The 20475-nt window shown below is 28.4% G+C and overlaps 2 protein-coding genes across 3 annotated transcripts in view; one reads left to right on the top strand and one right to left on the bottom strand.

The window, feature by feature from the left end:
- The window catches only part of LOC111636551 (fat-like cadherin-related tumor suppressor homolog), a 42999-nt gene extending 30260 nt beyond the window's left edge, over positions 1-12739 (top strand). Inside the window, exons 16-19 of one of the 2 annotated variants that reach the window (XM_023381829.1) lie at positions 3461-4509; positions 4577-4723; positions 8403-8438; positions 11774-12739. In XM_023381829.1, the coding sequence (XP_023237597.1) occupies positions 3461-4509; positions 4577-4723; positions 8403-8438; positions 11774-12537 (1996 nt within the window). In that variant the 3' untranslated portion in view covers positions 12538-12739. The remainder of the gene's footprint in view (positions 1-3460; positions 4510-4576; positions 4724-8402; positions 8439-11773) is intronic. The other variant, XM_023381830.1, reaches the window with a different exon arrangement.
- A 3058-nt stretch (positions 12740-15797) lies between these two features.
- The window catches only part of LOC111636559 (paired mesoderm homeobox protein 2A-like), a 43144-nt gene continuing 38466 nt past the window's right edge, over positions 15798-20475 (bottom strand). The window contains exons 5-6 of the mRNA XM_023381839.1: positions 17030-17273; positions 15798-16179 (exon numbers count right to left, since the gene is read on the bottom strand). Coding sequence (XP_023237607.1) covers positions 16004-16179; positions 17030-17273 — 420 coding nt within the window. The 3' untranslated portion in view covers positions 15798-16003. The remainder of the gene's footprint in view (positions 16180-17029; positions 17274-20475) is intronic.

Raw genomic sequence — 20475 nt, 5'->3', positions numbered from 1 at the left:
CATAAACTGTTTCCTCACTTTAATTTATTTCAAATTTTATGCTTTATTATACATATTATTGCAATATAAATATTATTTTCATTAGTTTGTTCTGTAATATAATAAATGGATCTTAAAATTCTGTCTATTTATCAATTAATTTTATAATCCTCTAGTTGCATATAACAATATGTGCAACTAGAGGAATTGTAAATTAGAAGCAGCAGCAGCAACAGAGCTGGATTTACAAAATAGACTTGGTGTGGCCCTATGCCACAACATACAAGAAGCCCTTCTCCTTCACCAAATAATAATGGACAATATGTATATAAACAGTCTTTGAGAATAAAGTGAAGCCCTAAGTTATAGCTTATTTAGCTTAAGTAAATCTGGCTCTGAGCAGAAGCATTGTGAAATTAAATGCAAAATAATTATGAAATAGAGGTAATTTCAATACAATTTAATATTGAAATTACCACTACTTTAGTTTATAATTATTTTATATTTAATTTCACAATGGTTGTGCAAATGCTTCTGCTTCTATTAATAGTTTACTGTTCTTTTTCAACTAGTTTACAATTCATTTTCTATTAGTTTTAATGCTTTTATCTATGGCTTGCAATGTTTTTTATGCCCCTTCTTTACAAATTTGTCTCTGCAAATTTTTTCTATACTCTACAATAGGTTTTCCTCTTACAGATCCAACATCAGTACTTAAGAATTTGCAATCATAATTTATGGAATGTTTTTATATATTTAATATGGAAATTAATTATTTCAGAATTTATATTTAAAGAATATTTTAATTAAAAATAAAATATATAAAAAAAAACTTTATTTTGTTATATAATTATACTAAATTTTAGCATAATTTGGTTATTATTAATTAAATAATAACTTCTATATGTTTACTATAGGCGGCGCGCCTATAGTAAAACGGCTTTAATACCCAACTAGATAAACAAACCAATGGCAGTCGGATTTAAATGAAACGGGCTATGTCGTTGGCTCGCTTGACCAGCTGTATTAAAGCCTTTTTACTAAGCGGCGCGTCCTATATACTGTATATGTTTCACTTCAGAATTAAAAATTTATTAATTAATTTTTAAATTTCGGTATTTANATACATACAGCTAAAATAAAGTTCTAAAGTTATACATTTTATAAATTTTCTATATCCATAAAAAAGTTATATATTTTATGTAAAAAAAACTCCTGAATTTTGTGGTCTTTTATATCCAGAACTTATGTCTTGCTAACTCCTGGATTTGTAAGGAAATACCATTTATACAGTACATAAAGATTATTGTGTAATATCGCGAATTAATTTAACTCCTACTTTTTTAACGTGTCAATTTATTACAGAACTTAAAAGATCCTGTGTGTGCGCGTTAAAAAAAAAATTATAATAATTCTGGTGTATCGAAATTCACTTTTCCATTGTGAATTGGCCTTCTATTGATTATTTTCAATGCAGTTTATCTCGGAGAGTTTGTGGTTATCCATTGATGTTGCTAGGAGCTATCTGGGCTACTTGGCCAGAAATAACACCACACGAAACTGGTCTATTAAAGTTTCTTTTGATAAATGATGAAAAAAAAACCCGTATTTATATTTGTTCTGATCAGTTTATTCATGTAATCTTTTGGAGTCATTCCTCAGTCATGTTATGATTACCCATTAGACACGCAAAACACACCCCTGGGGCTCGAAATTAGAGGGGGAAAACAATGGCACAGTTGTAACTGTATTTCATGATTTATAAATAATTCTGTAACCAAAACTAAACGTTGTTACTCTACGATGATGTAAAATAATCTAGAGAAATCCCACAATCTTCTGTGCGTAAATACCCTATAAAATCTTATTCCACATTCATTTTTTTCTTTAATTATAATAGAAAAATCATGCTAAACTTCAGTGCAAAACGAGTTTTTCAGAAAACATATCCAAAGAACATATTTTTCACTCGGTTTAAATAACATTTTATTGACTGGAAACAATAAAAATTTCGACTAAATTAACTTAAAAACTTTATTCTCTCGTATAAATTATGTAAATATGAATTCGATTCAATGATGTGGATGAGAAAATTCGATTAAACGAATTTAAAAATTGGCACAATCGTTGTGTATATCCCACCTCCCTATGGATGCCGCGTTGAATGGAATAAAAATAGAGAGAGAGAGAGAGAGAACTGTATGTCATTCAGTGGTTTAGACCTTTCAAACGATACGAAATTTGTCCGTTTTGACCGCAGGGTTTCTCATGTTAGCAGTAAGAACAAAATTGTAGATCTAGTCGAAACGCGCTCGGAATTTTATATAAAGCCCAGTTTTCGAGATATTCACCGATAAAGAATTCGTAATTTTCCTATTTTTTTTCCGAATTTCTGATTTACCAAAGCCAATCGATTTATAGAACAAGTAAAAATAGTAAAACTCAATAGTACTTTGCCCCTTTGAAGATAGCTTTCCAGCAATGTAAATCATAATTCTGTTTTGGATGCTGCTTTAAATTTCTTTATTATTTAATCGTATTCGTTTGATTTTACTATATTTATATAATATGCTGTTTTAAAATAATAATTTTCAGCCTTAATCTGCTTGAAGANTGTTTTTATTAAGAATGCATTTAAAAAAAAAAAAAAAAAAACATTCACCAAATATTTATGATTGAGGATTCATCTCGGCTTCTATGTTGCCATTCATGGATGCCGAAATGGTACAGTATGTGATAAATAAATAAATAAATAAAAATTTCTGAAAGAAACGGCAGCTCATTTCCGATTAAAAAGGCTGTTGTGTATGGTTTGTACAAAGAATTCTCAGGTTGATAAAACAGCAGCAACCATTGTATATAATAAATTTCTTCCTCTGCTGTTGTAATAAAAGTGATTTATAGCGTTGGCGTTTAATCATTTGTGTACTAAACTTTAGACGTGTGTTTTAAATTTCGTAGAAAAATAAGTGTAATAATTATTGCTTTAATTATCGATTACATCTTCATTACACTCTCTTCTACATTGACAATAAATTATGCAGAATAAATAAGTAAAATATGATTAAGATTAATTTTTCGGTACTTTATATCAATTAGTTAATTTTTGTCACCGACAGATGGCACGATTTTATTACGTATTTTAACGGTAACGTTAACTTTGCAGACATGGATTTAAACGGTAAAAATATTTCAAATTTTATTTTTTATTTCCAAGAAAAAATAAAAATGTCGATATTTTAATATTTGCGAATTATACCGGATTATTATTTATGTATTGTTTTAAAGATTAAATCGTTAATTTAATCTTTACATCTTACTAAAATTTAATTAATTTAAAAAGTTTTATGTTAAAACTAATTGATATTAATAGTTTAAGATATAAAAAATAATCTATTTTATAGTATAGTTTCTTATAAACATATATAAATATGTTTATAAAAATATTCAGAAAATTTTTAACGAGTGATTATTATTTTAGGTTTGTTAACGTAGAATTTCATTGTCATTCTCTGTTTGATCCCGGTGTCTGTGGTTCGCAGCCGTGTCGCAATGGTGGAACTTGTATTCCTTCTGGAAAGAGTTTTACCTGTTCCTGTCTTCCCCGTTTCTTGGGTGCTCATTGTGAACTTGATACTAATCCGTGTGAATCGAGTCCTTGTCTAAATGGTGGAATATGTCACAATTTACATAATGACTTCCATTGTGATTGCATTTCGGGTTTCAATGGCAAAAGATGTGATTATGGACGTTACTGTAATCCAAATCCTTGCTATAATGGTGGAGTGTGTGAAGAAGGGACAAACGGTCCTATATGTAAATGTCATGGATTCCATGGTGATGTTTGTCAGTTTGATCTCAATGAATGTCAAGCTAGTCCTTGTGCTAATGGTGCCACATGTATCAATATTCATGGTTCATTTCATTGTCAATGTCCACCAAACATGACAGGACCACTCTGTACAGACAATTTGTTTACAAATTCGATTACTTCCACTACATGGAACACAACCATTGAAGAAATAATTGGCATCACTGTTGTTGTGCTATTCATTTTGCTAATGGCTGTGGGACTAGCATGCTATTGGAGATATCGCCACAAGAGAAGAAGAGGTCGTCCAAATAATCAGCCTGGAGATGATCCGGCTATTAATGAATTCATGTTAAAAAATCCAATGATGGAAAAAGACAATATAAAAAGACTAAGTAAAATTAGCAACTTAGAAGCAATTACTACATTTACAACTCCCCCACTGCCACCCCGTCCAACGTCATACACTCCCAGCACACAGGAAACACTAAACAAATTTGATACTGTACACAGCTATGGAAGTGTTGGCGACGATTTAGAGAACATATCTCGTTACCGAAGTGGTCTCCTTCAAAATTTAAACAAGGCCAGTATTCCTCCCTCACTACCACCACCCCCGTCCTCTGCATGTGCCTCTGACTCTGACTCCTTGCTCAAAGGTAGTTGGGACCAGGATCTGGCCACTAAAGAAAAAATTTATGAGGATAAAATACAAAATGGTAAGAAATCATATGTTAATAAATAATATTTTTAAAAAATCACTACTAAATTTTTTAATGTTTTCAGATCTCAATCCTATTAAACCAATTGAAGTTGCAACACCTGTGGTACCACTTAATAGTTTAACAATGCCACCAAAGCCTTCTCAAAAAAAAGGAAACAATACAGAAATGCCGTCCATTCTTAGTTTAGGATCTGTGGATGATTTACCAGGTAAAAAATAGAAATTTAATTACACTTTATATCTAATCATTAAAAGATTATAATTGCCATCATAACTATATATAGGGCATCAATATTGCAAGATCACCACTAGAATATCACTTCAAACTAGATATTAATCTCAACCAATTTATAAGAATCTTTCTCAACTTTTCAGAATTACCAGAGCAATGTAGCAAAAGATTGTCACCACCCGTACCACCGCCACGCTTAGCTGTGTGGAATAAGCGGTGAGATTTTTGTCCATATGATGTTCAAGGCAAATGCAGTTGCCTCTGTTATGCACTAATGTTTTAATTTCGATTTGGAACATTAATTAAAATAAGAAACCACTCCCCTTAGTATTTGGATGTTTGTTAAAGCTGAAATGTTTTTTCGAACACACTCTGTGCATAATCTGTGTTAAATCTAATCAAAACGCACTGAATATTTACCTAGCATGCTTTCCTTTTTTTATATATTTAATGTTTTATTTCATAAGGCACTGTTGAAATTCATGCCATCTTTTTTAAGATATATATATACAATACCAGCTATTCCATTATACCTGCTGTTTGTTGTTTTGTATGATTGTGTGTTTTATTATAAAGTGTTTACTAAATAATAGAAATTTTATTTACAATATACGGATTTTTAAAATTAATTTTTTTCTTATACAGCATATTATTATGTTTATTAAATATAAATTTCTAATTGACCTAATTTTTTTCTCTTTTAATTATGTTTTGTGGTAAAAATAGAAAGTTTCTTCCAAGACTAAATCTTATTAATGAGACAATTTAGCTAAAAGAGAAATCTCAAAGTCAAATTAAGTTTGAATAATAAAGATTTTTAGCTTTGCTCGTATATTTAATTTGACATTTCTTTAAATTTAAATATTTTATTTCTTGAATATAAATGTTTTTTTTTTTCTAGATATCTTTAAAAAAATTAAATCAAAAACTCAAACTAATAAGAAAATATACTGTATTGAAGTATATGTGTATTTATACATGAATCCAAATACTTTTGACTTCTGCTACCTTAACTTTAATGGCATAAATTCTTCCAAAACTAAAAATTTTTAAAGATATATGAACACTGGCAATGAAATGAATTTGGTTATTGAAAAACTTTCATTCGAGAAATAAAATATATTTCGATCTCTAAACGGAGATGTACAACAATTTGCCTATAAATTTGAAGTACTATTCAATGGAATCATTTTATAGAAGTTCCTCAAATGTAAAATTTAACCTATGTTTGTTTTCGTTTCCTTTTTTTTTCTTTCTATTTCATTTTTGTTTTTCTTTTAAGTTTCATTAGAATTTATTGTGATAATGTGTTTACTGTGATGTTTATTTCTAGTTTCATATTAAGCTTTTAATACATATTATGAGAAAACCATCTGTCAGGTTACCCTCTTATTTTGCTTATTACCACTCTAGGATATTAGTTTATGCAAATCTGTCACTTGCACTTAAAACATGAAATAACAATTTAATAATGCAATGTAACAAATATAGAGGAGTCGTCTGTATTTTTTATATTTGAATTTGTTCTGTTTTATATTTTTCAACTTTCTTTTNAAACAATTTCGAATAAGAGCTTTGAATAGGAAGACTTACAAGTGTTGACAGGAGACATACAAGATGAAATACCTTGATGTCAGCTGTTTGTGGATGATGATGTGAATGTGGACATGGACAAATTACACCGTAAGTTGGAAAAGTGGAGAGCAAGATTAGTAGAAAGAAAACGGAATATATGAAATATGCTTTTAGGAAGGTGCTTCTGAGAATGAAGACGATGTGAAAATTGAAGGAATAAAAGTGAAAGAGAGTGAAAGATTCAGATATTTGGGGTTGGTACTCTGGCAAGATGGAGAGATTGATGAAAATGTAACAAAAGAGTCACAGCTGGTTGGACTAAATGGAGAGGACTAATGGCATACTTTGTGTCAGAAGAATGCCTCCAAGATTAAAAAGAAACTTTTATAAAATGGTTGTTAGGCCTGCATTGTTATATGTATACTTTGTATGGGGATATCCCCAATTTTCCAACCATTTTAGAGCGAAATCGTGTTGTACAAGGAATACCTGTAAATAAAAATGAACAAAAATTAAATAGATAAACTATTATAGATTTCTCAAATAATTTTAGATGTTTTTCTAAAATTGATATGGAATGCATTAAAGTGATTGTGGAAAATGTTGAGAATGCAATTTTTTTGTGTGATTGATTTTAGTATTCTAGTGTTTATAATAATTGCACTATATTAAATAAACAAAGTAACTGTTTTATGTAAGAAGCATACACTTTGATTAAAAGATTTGACTGAAAATATTTATTTTAATAAAATTGCTGAATTTTTGAACTAGTGACATTTTGCCTATATTTATGAATTTTATTATAATTTCATTTTTTTGTTAATGGTTATGATAATTAGAAAATAAATAACAGAAAATTATTTATCAATAATAAACACTGGACATATAACAATATCAAGCAAGAAAAACTACATGAAAGTAAATGTTTTCGTTGGTGTTGAATGGGCATTGTCAGCCTAACTATGCCCAACACGGATGAAAATGACTGCATTCTTGTAGTTTTTCTTGCTGGATATTGGTTATATGTTCGTGTTTATTAATTTATACCCAGTTTGAGTAGTTGAATTTATTTACCACTATGTTAAGATTGGTCCACTGGTCCCAATAGCATGGTACACTCTACATGCCCAGCTTATAGAGTGTGGATTCAATGCCTATTTTAGATTAGTTTCTTTTTCAATAATTTTCTAAATTATTTAAATTGAATTTCTAATTATTAATACAAATTGTAAAATAACTGCTTACTGGTCTTTGAAGCGAATTTCTAAACATATACTAAATGCCATATCAGAGACACATTCTAAGATTTTGCAACAATGAGTCCTGTTCATACAGTATTACCAATACTTGTTGGAATACTTAATGTGACCTTGAAGCAGATTTATGAATCTGCAGCTTAATATTCAGTAGAACAATTCAATTTAATTAAAGCACAAATTATACTAAAATCAATACTATCAGTCATACACAATAAATATCAGTAATGTGTCATGGATTTTTTATCTTCAACTCTATTACAATGTAATTGTTAATGAAGCTAAGTTAATTTTGTTTTTGTACTAAATACAGTTTGGAATTAATTTCTATTTGAAGGAAAACATAATATGGTAGGCAAATTGAAAGATTAAAATTGAAGATTAGCATTGTAATCATTACATTTAGATAATTTTTATCGTAACGTTCTAAATCTATAACTTTCAGATGACAAATAATAGTTTTAAAAATTCCTGAAAACAAAAGTCATGCCTATATTTATATAAAGATTTTTAACACATACAATTTTTACATAAAATAAAAGCAAATATATGAAAAAATATATGTCATAAAATATTTCAAGATTATTAAATTAATCAATTTTTTATAATTATATTAATCAGTAAAAAATTAATAAAATATGATTAATATAATATATTTTATTAATATTTTATTGTGTATTATATGATATATATATATATACATTTTGCATGATAACATTGATACTATTTTGGTGATGGTATTTCATATATTTTCAACTTACGGTTATGGGTAAAAACTCTACCATTTTCTTTCTAATTATGCTTATTTTCTAATGCCACTTTCAGACAATAACAATGAGGATGAGAAGAAGAAAAACCAAGGTATATTTGATATATTATATTCACTATTCATTGCTTATTTGGGTTTTTTTGCATGAATTTTTATTTTTGTTTTGCCATTAACTTTTATTTTGTTTTTGTTTACTAATTATATTTATATTTATTATGATTTTATTTTAAAGATATTTAATTAGCTTTCTGTGCAATTAATTTGATAATTATACAGCCTATAATTCAACAGATTTTAATACCTCATCCAAACTGAATTAGAACTTAGGTTAGGTTAACCTAAGTTCTAATATAGTAAAGTATCGAGGTTAAATTAAAAACATATAATTTTAACATATTTATTTGCAATATATTTTAATATAATCATTATCTGCTTGTATTTTATTTATTTATTCACATTTAAAGTGTGTTCTATCTCTGTTACTATAAAGATGCATTTATGTAGTTGAAATAGTGTATATCTTCGTGCCAATTTAACATCATTCCTACATTTTTATAATGAGAAAATATTTAAAAAAAAAAAAGATATCAAACTGATTATTCTGTTAAAATACACCTGCGATATATTACCGATCCTTAATTTCTACATTTGTTTGGCATTGAGTTATCAGATACTGTTAACTGTGTCATTTTTAAAATTGATAATATACCTATTAATAAACTTTATATCTAATGAATTCTTTCAAATATTAGAATCATTTATTTATTTAAATTTTGTTTTGTCTGAATCAATTGTATCTCACAGTAATATTTTGAAGAATGGAACCAAATTCAGGTAAAGGATTGCATTGAAGTATTTTTCAAGTTCATTTCAACCTGTAGATTATGTTGCGCATCCCTGGTCTAATCTGTACAATTCGTGATAAACTATGGTATCAAGTTTGATCTTAAATCTCCCATAGCAGTAGGCTTTACATGGCTAATAAGATGAAAATATTTAATTTGTAAAAGTATACATACAGCTAAAATAAAGTTCTAAAGTTATACATTTTATAAATTTTCTATATCCATAAAAAAGTTATATATTTTATGTAAAAAAAACTCCTGAATTTTGTGGTCTTTTATATCCAGAACTTATGTCTTGCTAACTCCTGGATTTGTAAGGAAATACAGCACTATAGCTAATGGGTGTCTAAGATCTTACAAGACAAATGTTAGTTATTTTATTAAAGTCATGAGTGGATATAGTTGCATATTGCTTAAATTTTGTTGTAACGTGTTTCTAGTAGAATCATTATGCCAAATATTATTTCAAAATTCCAAATAGTCCACTCACAATTTGAAAACCTTTGACCTGAAGAAGATCCATAGAAATATTTGAAAATATTAGTCTTTCCATCCACAATTATTTACTGGAATTATTTATAGTTCTTTAAGATGTTTTATGCTATTCCAAGTAGTTTCAAAACAGAGTAAGAAATACTGTATATATTTTATTGATATTTGGAAATGAGAAAATTGTTGCATATAAACTATTTAACAAAGATTTTGAAAAATTAATCATTCTTGATTTAAATTAATAAAATATCCTTAAAAAAAATAATAGATATAATGAAAAGTGCTTTTTTTTATATATTTCATTATCAATAAGACGGAATATAAATTTGCAAACAATAAATAAGAACATCTTTCGTATTTTTATTATAAAAAAAAATACTTCATTAACTTATTGATACTTTCTATTTAATCCTATGCAGCTATATGCCATTGTTTGCCCAATTTGTATACCCATAGAGAAAGGGATGGAGCTGTACAAATAAGATAGAATCAATAATTTCTTGATTAATATAATTGAATCCTTCCTTTCTCTTGACAGAAAACAGTTTTTTTTTTTATAGTAATTTATTATTTTTTGTCATTTGTTTAAATGGATAATTCAGATTTATTAAAAATTGATTATAGGTTTTAGCCATTAAAATTGTATTAACTTTTATTACAATTGTAAGGAATAAAGTTAGTTTTGAAAATTCAGTCTGCCTGATATGTAATAAATAATTATACATTTGGGGAATCTTATATATAATTGTTTAAATTGGAAAATATTAATTATTAACAACGTATGTACAGGCATTTATAATTACGTTCAAACGTAAGCCGTTTGAATTCTTAATTTGCCGCAGATTTATCATTTTATTTTATGAAATAAATATGTAGTAACTCGTCATAAATGAATTTTTTATAATTTTTTATGCGAAATTCTGGTGTATGTTAAAACATAATTAATGTTTACTGTCTTTACAATATTTAAAGCAGAAAAGTTAATATATCACTACTATTTTCATACATTATTCATTTCTCTTACGTTGTTAAAAACATTTAAATAACTATAATTGATTGTTTAAACAATTAAGTAATTTTCTGTCTTGTTAACATGTTCATTATTTAACATAGTTGTAAGTTTTACAAACAAAACTGTTTAAAACTTTTAGAGGGGGAAAAAAATAATAAATGATTTTATTTGACATTCAACATGTTCTTACATTAATTTATAGTAAGATTCAATTTTTATAGGCACAGTTTATGTAGATTAAATGATGATTTAAAGGGTAGAGATTTATAAATAATAAAAATAAATCATGTAAATATTATTATTTACATGTCATACAATGTTTAAAAAACTCATTAAGTGTAAAATAAACCCTCTTCCATGTTTATTTTATGCTTCTTGAGTATATTTTGGTGTGGGTTGCATTATACTTGATTGAAAAAGCAATAAAAAAGAGATAGAAGAGCAAATAAATTTATCCTATTCTTTGTTTTTCCCTTCATTTTTTTTCAAATTCATGTATACAATGTATCAATCAATCAATATTTTGTACACAATTTTAATTTTACTGGTAAATTTGACTAAAAAATTAAAAAGTTAATTTTCAAAAATCAATATAACAGTATAGAAATATGATAATATAATTTTATATATGAGTCTATATTGGTATGTAGTACTGTATATAAGTCCTAGGCAAGTGTGGACTTGGGTTACTTTTTTATAATATAGTCTAAAGTCTATATCACATGGTAGTTAATATATTATATAAAGTTTAGATTCCGAGTGCTGGACCAAGTTCAGGTATACAGGAATATATACAGTAGCTCATTATAGTAACTCAAACCTCTAAAAGCATGAAGTCATAAGTGAAAGCCTGGAATACACTTCTAGAAACTCTGTTGCTGTGTCTAAAATTGCCACCGCATTAATCAATTATAACTAGATTAATCTGTTTACTATGTTAATTATCTATGCAAGTAACAAATATTGCTTATTGCTTAATGTGTGCCTATCATCCTAAGCATTTTGTTAACAAGTATTATTAATTAACACTTTTTAATGTATAAAATAATGTATTAAATTGAAATTTTTATTTCTTTAGGGTATCATTGGGATTGTTCAGATTGGGCATCAGCTTCACAGAAACCTGTTGCCAATATTACAGAAGTTCCAACAAATGAGATCAGAGATTCCTCCAGTGCCAAAAGCACAGATTCGAATAGTTGCATTAGTCAAATAGAATTATTACCATCTCGTTTACAAAATGAGGGTACAAATATAAATCTCTTAAGAAATGTAGAACCGTCTCCATGTGAAGAACTCGATCTTCCCGAATCTGAATACGTAGGCGATTCAGAAAACAGTGAATATCCGGATATTCGAGATGCTGAACCGCCAAATTTCGAAGATATTTTAGCATTGAATAATTTAGAATTTGCGGATGAAGGATGCGAGAGTCTTCCTTCGTCTCCGTTAAGGTACCAAAGCCATCCAAACCAATATCTTCCAAAACATTCGCTCGGAACCATACCCAGCCCCGATCATTCATGGACAACGCAATCTCAATTTAGAAACATTAGTGACATATCGGATGATGACATCGTCGCTTATGGATTTCCCACTCACGGTGGTCGGGGATTCAGATTGGATGCAGAATTAGGAACATCTCCACCAAATTTTCGGCATTCTTCGGGTCCTATGGATTGTATATCTGCAAGTGGATATACTTCTACAAATGCATCGTGTTCGGATATTTCTGCAAATGTTTGTGATATCGAAGACAGCGAAGTCAATTTTAGTGACACAGATTGCGAAATATTGGAAAATAAAAAAGTGGTTAAGAATTGTGCTCCATTGATAACATAAAATTTTGCTTTTCTTTTCCAACTTGTTACGTCGACGATTTCTACTAATTTTACTGTTGGACCTAGTTTGTTAGCAGTTTGAATAACTGTAGTGAACTCATCAATAATATAACATTAGTGATAATTATATTGTATCAAAAACAAATAATTTCACATATTTATGATGTGGTTTGATAAAAAAAAAAAAACAAAACAAACTACAATCACTGAACTTTTAAATAAGTGAAGATGAGTGAAAATATTGCCTTATTTAATTACTGTTTGAAAGTGTTGAGGGAAANTTTTTTTTTAATAAATTGCAAACAAAATTATATAATACGCTCCCTTAAATCTTCCAGCTTCTAGGAGACGAATGTATTTTGTTTATCTGACAGTTTATTTTATTTTATTTTATTTTTTTATCTTTGAAAGAAACTAAAATGGTTAACTGAATATTCTATCAAAGGAGCGCGTTGATTAAAATTTAACTTGGATCTATCGTAGGCTAGTTATGAACAGTGCTGAATCCAGAGGGATTTTTCCCTGTATTTTTGTCTTTTTTTTTCTTTATTTATTTACCTGAAATTTAAACAAAATTCATCTAAAAATGATCCCCCATCAAGAATTTCGAATGTATGAACGACACGCCCAAAAGAAGGGGAGGAAAAAGTCATTTAAATGAGGTTAAAGTTGGAAAAAAAAAATGGTTTTCTTACATAAAATTTGAAGTAATTTATGATAAATTTAACACTGCAATTAGCACATATATAATAATAATAATAATAATAATGTAGTGATTCCTCTTTATGGCATTTTTTAAAAGATAATATAATAATAAATCTGTCAAGTTAAAAATGAGAACTGAAGACGTTTTTAATAATCCGGAATTAAAAAAAAAAAAGAAAAATTTCAACTGCCAAGATTCCCATCAGACCTTCAGAATATGAAAATAATTATTTTATCTTACAAATTGTGGACATCTAACAATTATACAGATTATGTTTAGTTTATTCTGAAGTGAATTATAATTACAATATAGTTTTTTTTGTAATGTTAATCACATTATGTTTCTCGGAACGACAACACTCTTATCATTGAAGATGCGAGTAAATTTATTACCCGAGGAGGCCTGATAAGAAGGTAACATTTTTGACCACATCAGTGTAAGATCAAGCGGTTACTACTGCAGATAGTGGGGCCATTTATCCACAAAAAAAAAATAAAAAAAATACCAGCAGACTGTGCCAAAATCTACCTTTCTAAACTGTAATATAAACTTTTTTATACTTAAGGAATTTTTGACAATTTATAGAGTTTAAAAAAATGAAAAAAAAAAAAAATAATAATAATAATAATAAAGTTATGTATAAGTAATATGTGAGTATGCAGCTAGAAAAACAATGGTTACATTTTAATTATCTTATAATTTTCTATGTAATTTTAAGTCTTGTAATATCTGATTATTGCAATAATTGTGATTCGGAATATTGTTATCCATTTAAATTATATATATATATATATATATATATACATATAGTTATGTAGAGATTTGTCTGCTACAAGGCCTAGTGCAGAATATTTTGTGTTTTTATTAAGAATGCATTTAAAAAAAAAAAAAAAAAAACATTCACCAAATATTTATGATTGAGGATTCATCTCGGCTTCTATGTTGCCATTCATGGATGCCGAAATGGTACAGTATGTGATAAATAAATAAATAAATAAAAATTTCTGAAAGAAACGGCAGCTCATTTCCGATTAAAAAGGCTGTTGTGTATGGTTTGTACAAAGAATTCTCAGGTTGATAAAACAGCAGCAACCATTGTATATAATAAATTTCTTCCTCTGCTGTTGTAATAAAAGTGATTTATAGCGTTGGCGTTTAATCATTTGTGTACTAAACTTTAGACGTGTGTTTTAAATTTCGTAGAAAAATAAGTGTAATAATTATTGCTTTAATTATCGATTACATCTTCATTACACTCTCTTCTACATTGACAATAAATTATGCAGAATAAATAAGTAAAATATGATTAAGATTAATTTTTCGGTACTTTATATCAATTAGTTAATTTTTGTCACCGACAGATGGCACGATTTTATTACGTATTTTAACGGTAACGTTAACTTTGCAGACATGGATTTAAACGGTAAAAATATTTCAAATTTTATTTTTTATTTCCAAGAAAAAATAAAAATGTCGATATTTTAATATTTGCGAATTATACCGGATTATTATTTATGTATTGTTTTAAAGATTAAATCGTTAATTTAATCTTTACATCTTACTAAAATTTAATTAATTTCTCGCTCAGTAGATGGCGCGAAGTGTTAATATACAAATTTAAATACATATTGTATTTATAAAAACAATTATTAAATGAATTATTAAGATAGATGTATTTATTGACAAACTTTTTATAATGCCAAAAGAAAAGAGGGTCATTTATCCTTATTATTACACTTTCGAAAATAATATAATTTATTAAAATTTTATTATTTTTTGTTTACAATATATAACAACGTACTGTACCTATCAAGACTTTGAAACATCGTCGTCAGAACCTGAAGATTTTTTTCTTTTTTTTTTAATAAATTGCAAACAAAATTATATAATACGCTCCCTTAAATCTTCCAGCTTCTAGGAGACGAATGTATTTTGTTTATCTGACAGTTTATTTTATTTTATTTTATTTTTTTATCTTTGAAAGAAACTAAAATGGTTAACTGAATATTCTATCAAAGGAGCGCGTTGATTAAAATTTAACTTGGATCTATCGTAGGCTAGTTATGAACAGTGCTGAATCCAGAGGGATTTTTCCCTGTATTTTTGTCTTTTTTTTTCTTTATTTATTTACCTGAAATTTAAACAAAATTCATCTAAAAATGATCCCCCATCAAGAATTTCGAATGTATGAACGACACGCCCAAAAGAAGGGGAGGAAAAAGTCATTTAAATGAGGTTAAAGTTGGAAAAAAAAAATGGTTTTCTTACATAAAATTTGAAGTAATTTATGATAAATTTAACACTGCAATTAGCACATATATAATAATAATAATAATAATATATCTGTATTAATATTTTGATAGTATTTTGAATGTTAACGCGCAAGAAAATATCTTATCTTTGCCAATATTTGGAGTGACTATTCATGTATCACCTATTAAAATAAATTTATTAGAACTCATACGAGATATATATATATATATATTTATATTTTATATTATCAAATCAATTGACACTAAGACACAATCATTGTATACAATGACAAATTTATCTGGACACTCCAACCAATCATCCATCCAATCGTTCTTCCAAAGAAAACTATCTACCCTTACACCTATATATATACAAAAGGTCGCCCTCGGGGGAATTAACCAATCAACGTTGAAATTCCCAAAAGGATAAATAGCATCCGTCCTCCTATTGGCCAGTTTTTAAGAGGCGTGTCCATAACGAGGGCGTTTACTTGATGATTGGCAGTACTTCAGAATATCTGGGAAGAGATGTTTAACTTGCTCTCTACGGGAGCAAGTGGGTAACCCACCGAAGTACCCAAAACACCTGCGAAAGGTGTAACCGGACAGGATTGGTGGGTGATGACCTTCTGCTGGGAACATGACGATGGTGCTGTGGTGTTCCATTTGACGTCAGATACCTTTCCTGAAAAGAGAAAAGCGGTCAGAATCAGTCGTTCTAAGTTGCACCATCCATTAGTGTCAGTAACTGTGGACGACGCTGGCTCCATAATTGAAACAAATGGTTCAGTACACGCCATTTAGGAAATTGCCGGCCGGTCGACGCATCTGTTGGCTGTCTCTTTGTTGGAGATGCTGCTCTCGCCCCCCACCGTTCCACTTACCCCCCGAGTCATCTATGGAAAGTTTAGCTGGAGAGCGCTTTGTTATTAAATAACTCGCAGGTAGTTGAAGTGAAGAGGGATATTTATTGGAAATAAGGTGTGAAATACTCTTGGATTTCGGATTAAGATGAAATTTCTCCCTAAGTAGATTTATTGGCTTGTTTGGCTTTCATTATTTTTATTTTTGTTTCCGTAACGGTGACTCAACTCTTTATTTTTTTATTACTATTTTTTTTTTGTATACAGTGTTTACGTCACTGTAGCAGGCTGGATTTTGTTAATTATATTGAGAATTACATTATAGTTGCGGACACAGTAATCTTTACAATGAATTAATCTTTCCCTTAAAAATGCCATTATATAATGCTTTTAAACGATGCGAATTCCTTTGTTTTCAACCAGAATTTCTATATTTTAATAAATGATATATCGTTATAGGAATAAGCCTTGTTACCGTAACACGAAAATGGATTCCATATCGGCTTTCCTGATTCGTTAGGCCTCTCCTATTGGTGCGTTCGTTTTAAAGAAAGCGGGAATTCTGTAAATATTTAAATTTTTTTCTAGTTTTAGCATCCCTCTCCACTCCAAAAAAAAAAAAAAGAATCCAATTAAATTTTGAGACATAGAAGCAATAGAATCTCTACTCACCATTCATGATCTTTGAATCAGGGGGCGGCGGGGGTAACATGGCGGTTAGTTTGGTATCTTGGTTGGTTTCTTTAGCACTTGATATGCCGTTATTGGTGGTATCCGCCGTTGTGGTAGTCGGTGTGGTAACAGTATTTGAAGTAGTAGTAGATGTGGTTGTCTTGGATTGTTGCTGTTGAGACTGCTTCTGCTGATTCAATCGCTCTTGTTTACGGAATTTGGCTCTTCTATTTTGAAACCAAACCTAAATTTTCGATAAAAAAAAAAAATTATGTTAGATAGGCCTATAATAATTTATAAACTGGATTTACATTCGTTTATAGGTATGCAAATAGTAATGCCACGGCGTTATTTGTAATGCCGAGGCTTTTATAACGCTATAATTGAGACTCCTTAAGTATTTTTTTTTTTTTAATTTGTATTTAATTCTTTAAGCTTTTATAGAAATTTATAGTGGGAAAAATTAATACAATATTCGAATTTGCTAAGCTTGAAGCATTTAGCAAATTCTTCTACATCTACATTACTGTAGCCCAAAATTTTTGAATTGTGAATTAAGTTTGATAGCAAAACGAAGCAAGATTATAAGGTTTGTATCGCAATATACTAAATTTAAACTATTATAATACCATTCATAAGCCTTATAAATTCTAGTATGAAATTTGATTACATTTATCAAGAATAAAACAAATTTTAGTAGAAAAATATTTAAATTTTAATATAGAAATAATAAAATTAACAAGTTTCCTATAAAAATTTGCTATAAATCCTTTCATTTCTCATCATATTTTTCATAGTAATTTGTTTTATTGTGAATTTACATTAGGCCTAACTTAGTTTATTATAAAGTAAAAGTTAGTCATCATTTAAAATTTTTAATATTCATAATCTAAAAATATATTTGGAATTTTTTTTTCTCTCTTCTTCTTCTTCTTCTTCCTTTTTGTAAGCTTCGGATGCTAATCAAAAATTTAAGTAGATTTGTCAAAATTCAAATGAAGGTCCTTGTGTTGACAGAAAGGAGCAGCAGCTGGATCGACGCTCTTCTGTCAACATTAGGCAATAGATCTAAACTTAAGCCTATATGCTAACAGAATAATTATGTCCAACACCAAGGGCAATTTGATAAATCAATTATCTTTGGCGCTCTTATTCGGTTAATCTTACAGTTTATATAATACTTTACTCTTGTAAAGACTCAACTTTTATAATACAATGCATTCTATAGTGTACAATAATGAAAGAATTTTTGTTATTTGTTAGTATTATAATCGTAAAATTCGTTTTTATCGTCCATTATTAGCATGAAATTCGAATTTTCGTAGTGTATTTGTATGAAATTCAAGTTTTGTGTGATGTACAGTCGACCCCCCCCTATAACACTGTTGATTATTTCATTTTATATGAATTCCATGTTGTACGAGTCACTTAGATTTTACAAATACTTGAGCCGTTCACAACCCGACACACGTATTTGTAAAATCTAAGTGACTCGTACAACATGGAATTCATATAAAACGGAATAATCAACAGTGTTATAGGGGGGTCGACTTGTATTATTAATGTGAAATTACAGTTTTTATAGCTTATTGTCAGTATTAAATTTGAGGTTTAGTAGTTTATTGTTAGCAAGTTCCCTATGGTTTAGTGTTACTCGAGTGTTTATAGTTATTAGTAGCCTATATAATTTGAGTTTATGATTTATTATAAAATACAATTGAAGTTTTTATTGTTTATTGTTAATATGAAATTTGAATTTTTGTGATTTATTGTAAGCATGAAATTCAAAATTTTGTAGTTCATTGTTGGCATGAAAATCCAAGTTTTGTGTAATTTATTATTCAAGTTTTGTGCTGTATTATTAATATAAAGCTCGACTTTATACGAAAGTTGCTTAATGTTCATTGTTGAGCACGAAATTCGGATTTTTATAGCTAAATTATTGTTTATTTAGTATAAAACTGAAAAAAATATATATTTAAAAATATGTAAATTGTAGCTGTTTCAATATCAAATACAGTTTAATTTTATTGTTAAAATATTCATTAATTAGTATAAGTTATAACCAATTAGCGCGGGTACTAAATTATAAAGACAATATTATTGGAAAAAATATATATATAATTTGCATAATTTAAGAGCCGAATGCATGCAGAATCTTTTAAATAATTTATTATTTTCGATATTTTCTTAAGAATCTCGAAAAAAATAAGTTTAAAGTTGAAAAATGCGGAGTTAAACGCTTTGAGAAATGGAGTCGAAAAGAGAGAGACACACACACACATACATACAATAAAAACCGAATAACCGAAAAGTATATTTACCTTAAAATAAGTCGATATAAAAATATTCAAATTAAAATGAAATATTCACTAAAAAAATTTACATCAAATATATTCACTGGGTAGAAATCTCAAAATAAAATTTATAATGATTCTGTCATGTTGACAGAACTGCCAACTTAAAGACAAAAACGATGTTGACACTTGGGCTCTGAGAAATGGGACTTTTTCTGAAGTAAAGAAAAAAGTTTAAAGTAAAAAGAAATCTTAGTAGAATCCCCAAGTCCACAAAATGCGATTTCAAAAGTCGTCGGTTGCTAGGAAAAAATAAGGAAAAAAAAGAACAAGGAGGGGAATGAAAAAATTCTTTCCTTGACGTAAATTGACAGAGAGAAATGTGGCAAAAAATCGCTTTACCCCTATTGGCTAGTGATAAACCGCGCGAAGTCTGCACAAAAACCACTAAAAAAAGGGGGAAAGTCGATACAATATTTCCATTTAGGGGAAAAAAGAGGTAAAGCCGATAGGGGGCGTAAAATTGACATTTCATTTGTTGTCGTCATGACGACTGCATAGGTTATGCCCATTTATTTCTTGGGGAAAGGAATATCATATCGATGAATTGATGACATTTCTTTTATTATTATTATTATTTTTTTTTGGAGCCATTAAACGAAATTTCAATACCTGCTTTTATTATTATTTTCCATATTTAGAGAAGCAGACATATTTATAATTTATTTACAAAACACATTTCTGGGAGTGAATATAATTCAAAACAAGACCGACAATATTCAGGCCTCGTGGATAAAGAATTCATTTTTGATAAAGAACTTCTTATACTAAAACACTTGTCTAAAGGATTTCAGGCCTATAACACTGTTGCTATTACGGTATTATTATCTAAACAATTTAATAAAAACATCAAAGAAATATTTACTTTACCCATTTACTGAATTAGACACAGAAATATGGTATCTAAATTAAATTCCCTAATTACTTTGAACCATTAACCTTAAGCCAATGAATCAACACGCTTAGACCTACAGTATCCATTCTTTTATTATAATTATTAGTGTTATTTATTAATTAAGCCGCACGCATGTATTTGAAGTGTCTACGACAATGTAACTTTTTGTTACAATTGCATTTATATTTTAATGA

This window comes from Centruroides sculpturatus, unplaced genomic scaffold (assembly GCF_000671375.1).
Source record: "Centruroides sculpturatus isolate CEXI.00-Female unplaced genomic scaffold, Cexi_2.0 scaffold999, whole genome shotgun sequence".
Taxonomy (NCBI): domain Eukaryota; kingdom Metazoa; phylum Arthropoda; class Arachnida; order Scorpiones; family Buthidae; genus Centruroides; species Centruroides sculpturatus.
The sequence above is the reverse complement of the archived record's forward strand: the minus strand, read 5'-3'. Positions and strand labels throughout refer to the sequence as shown.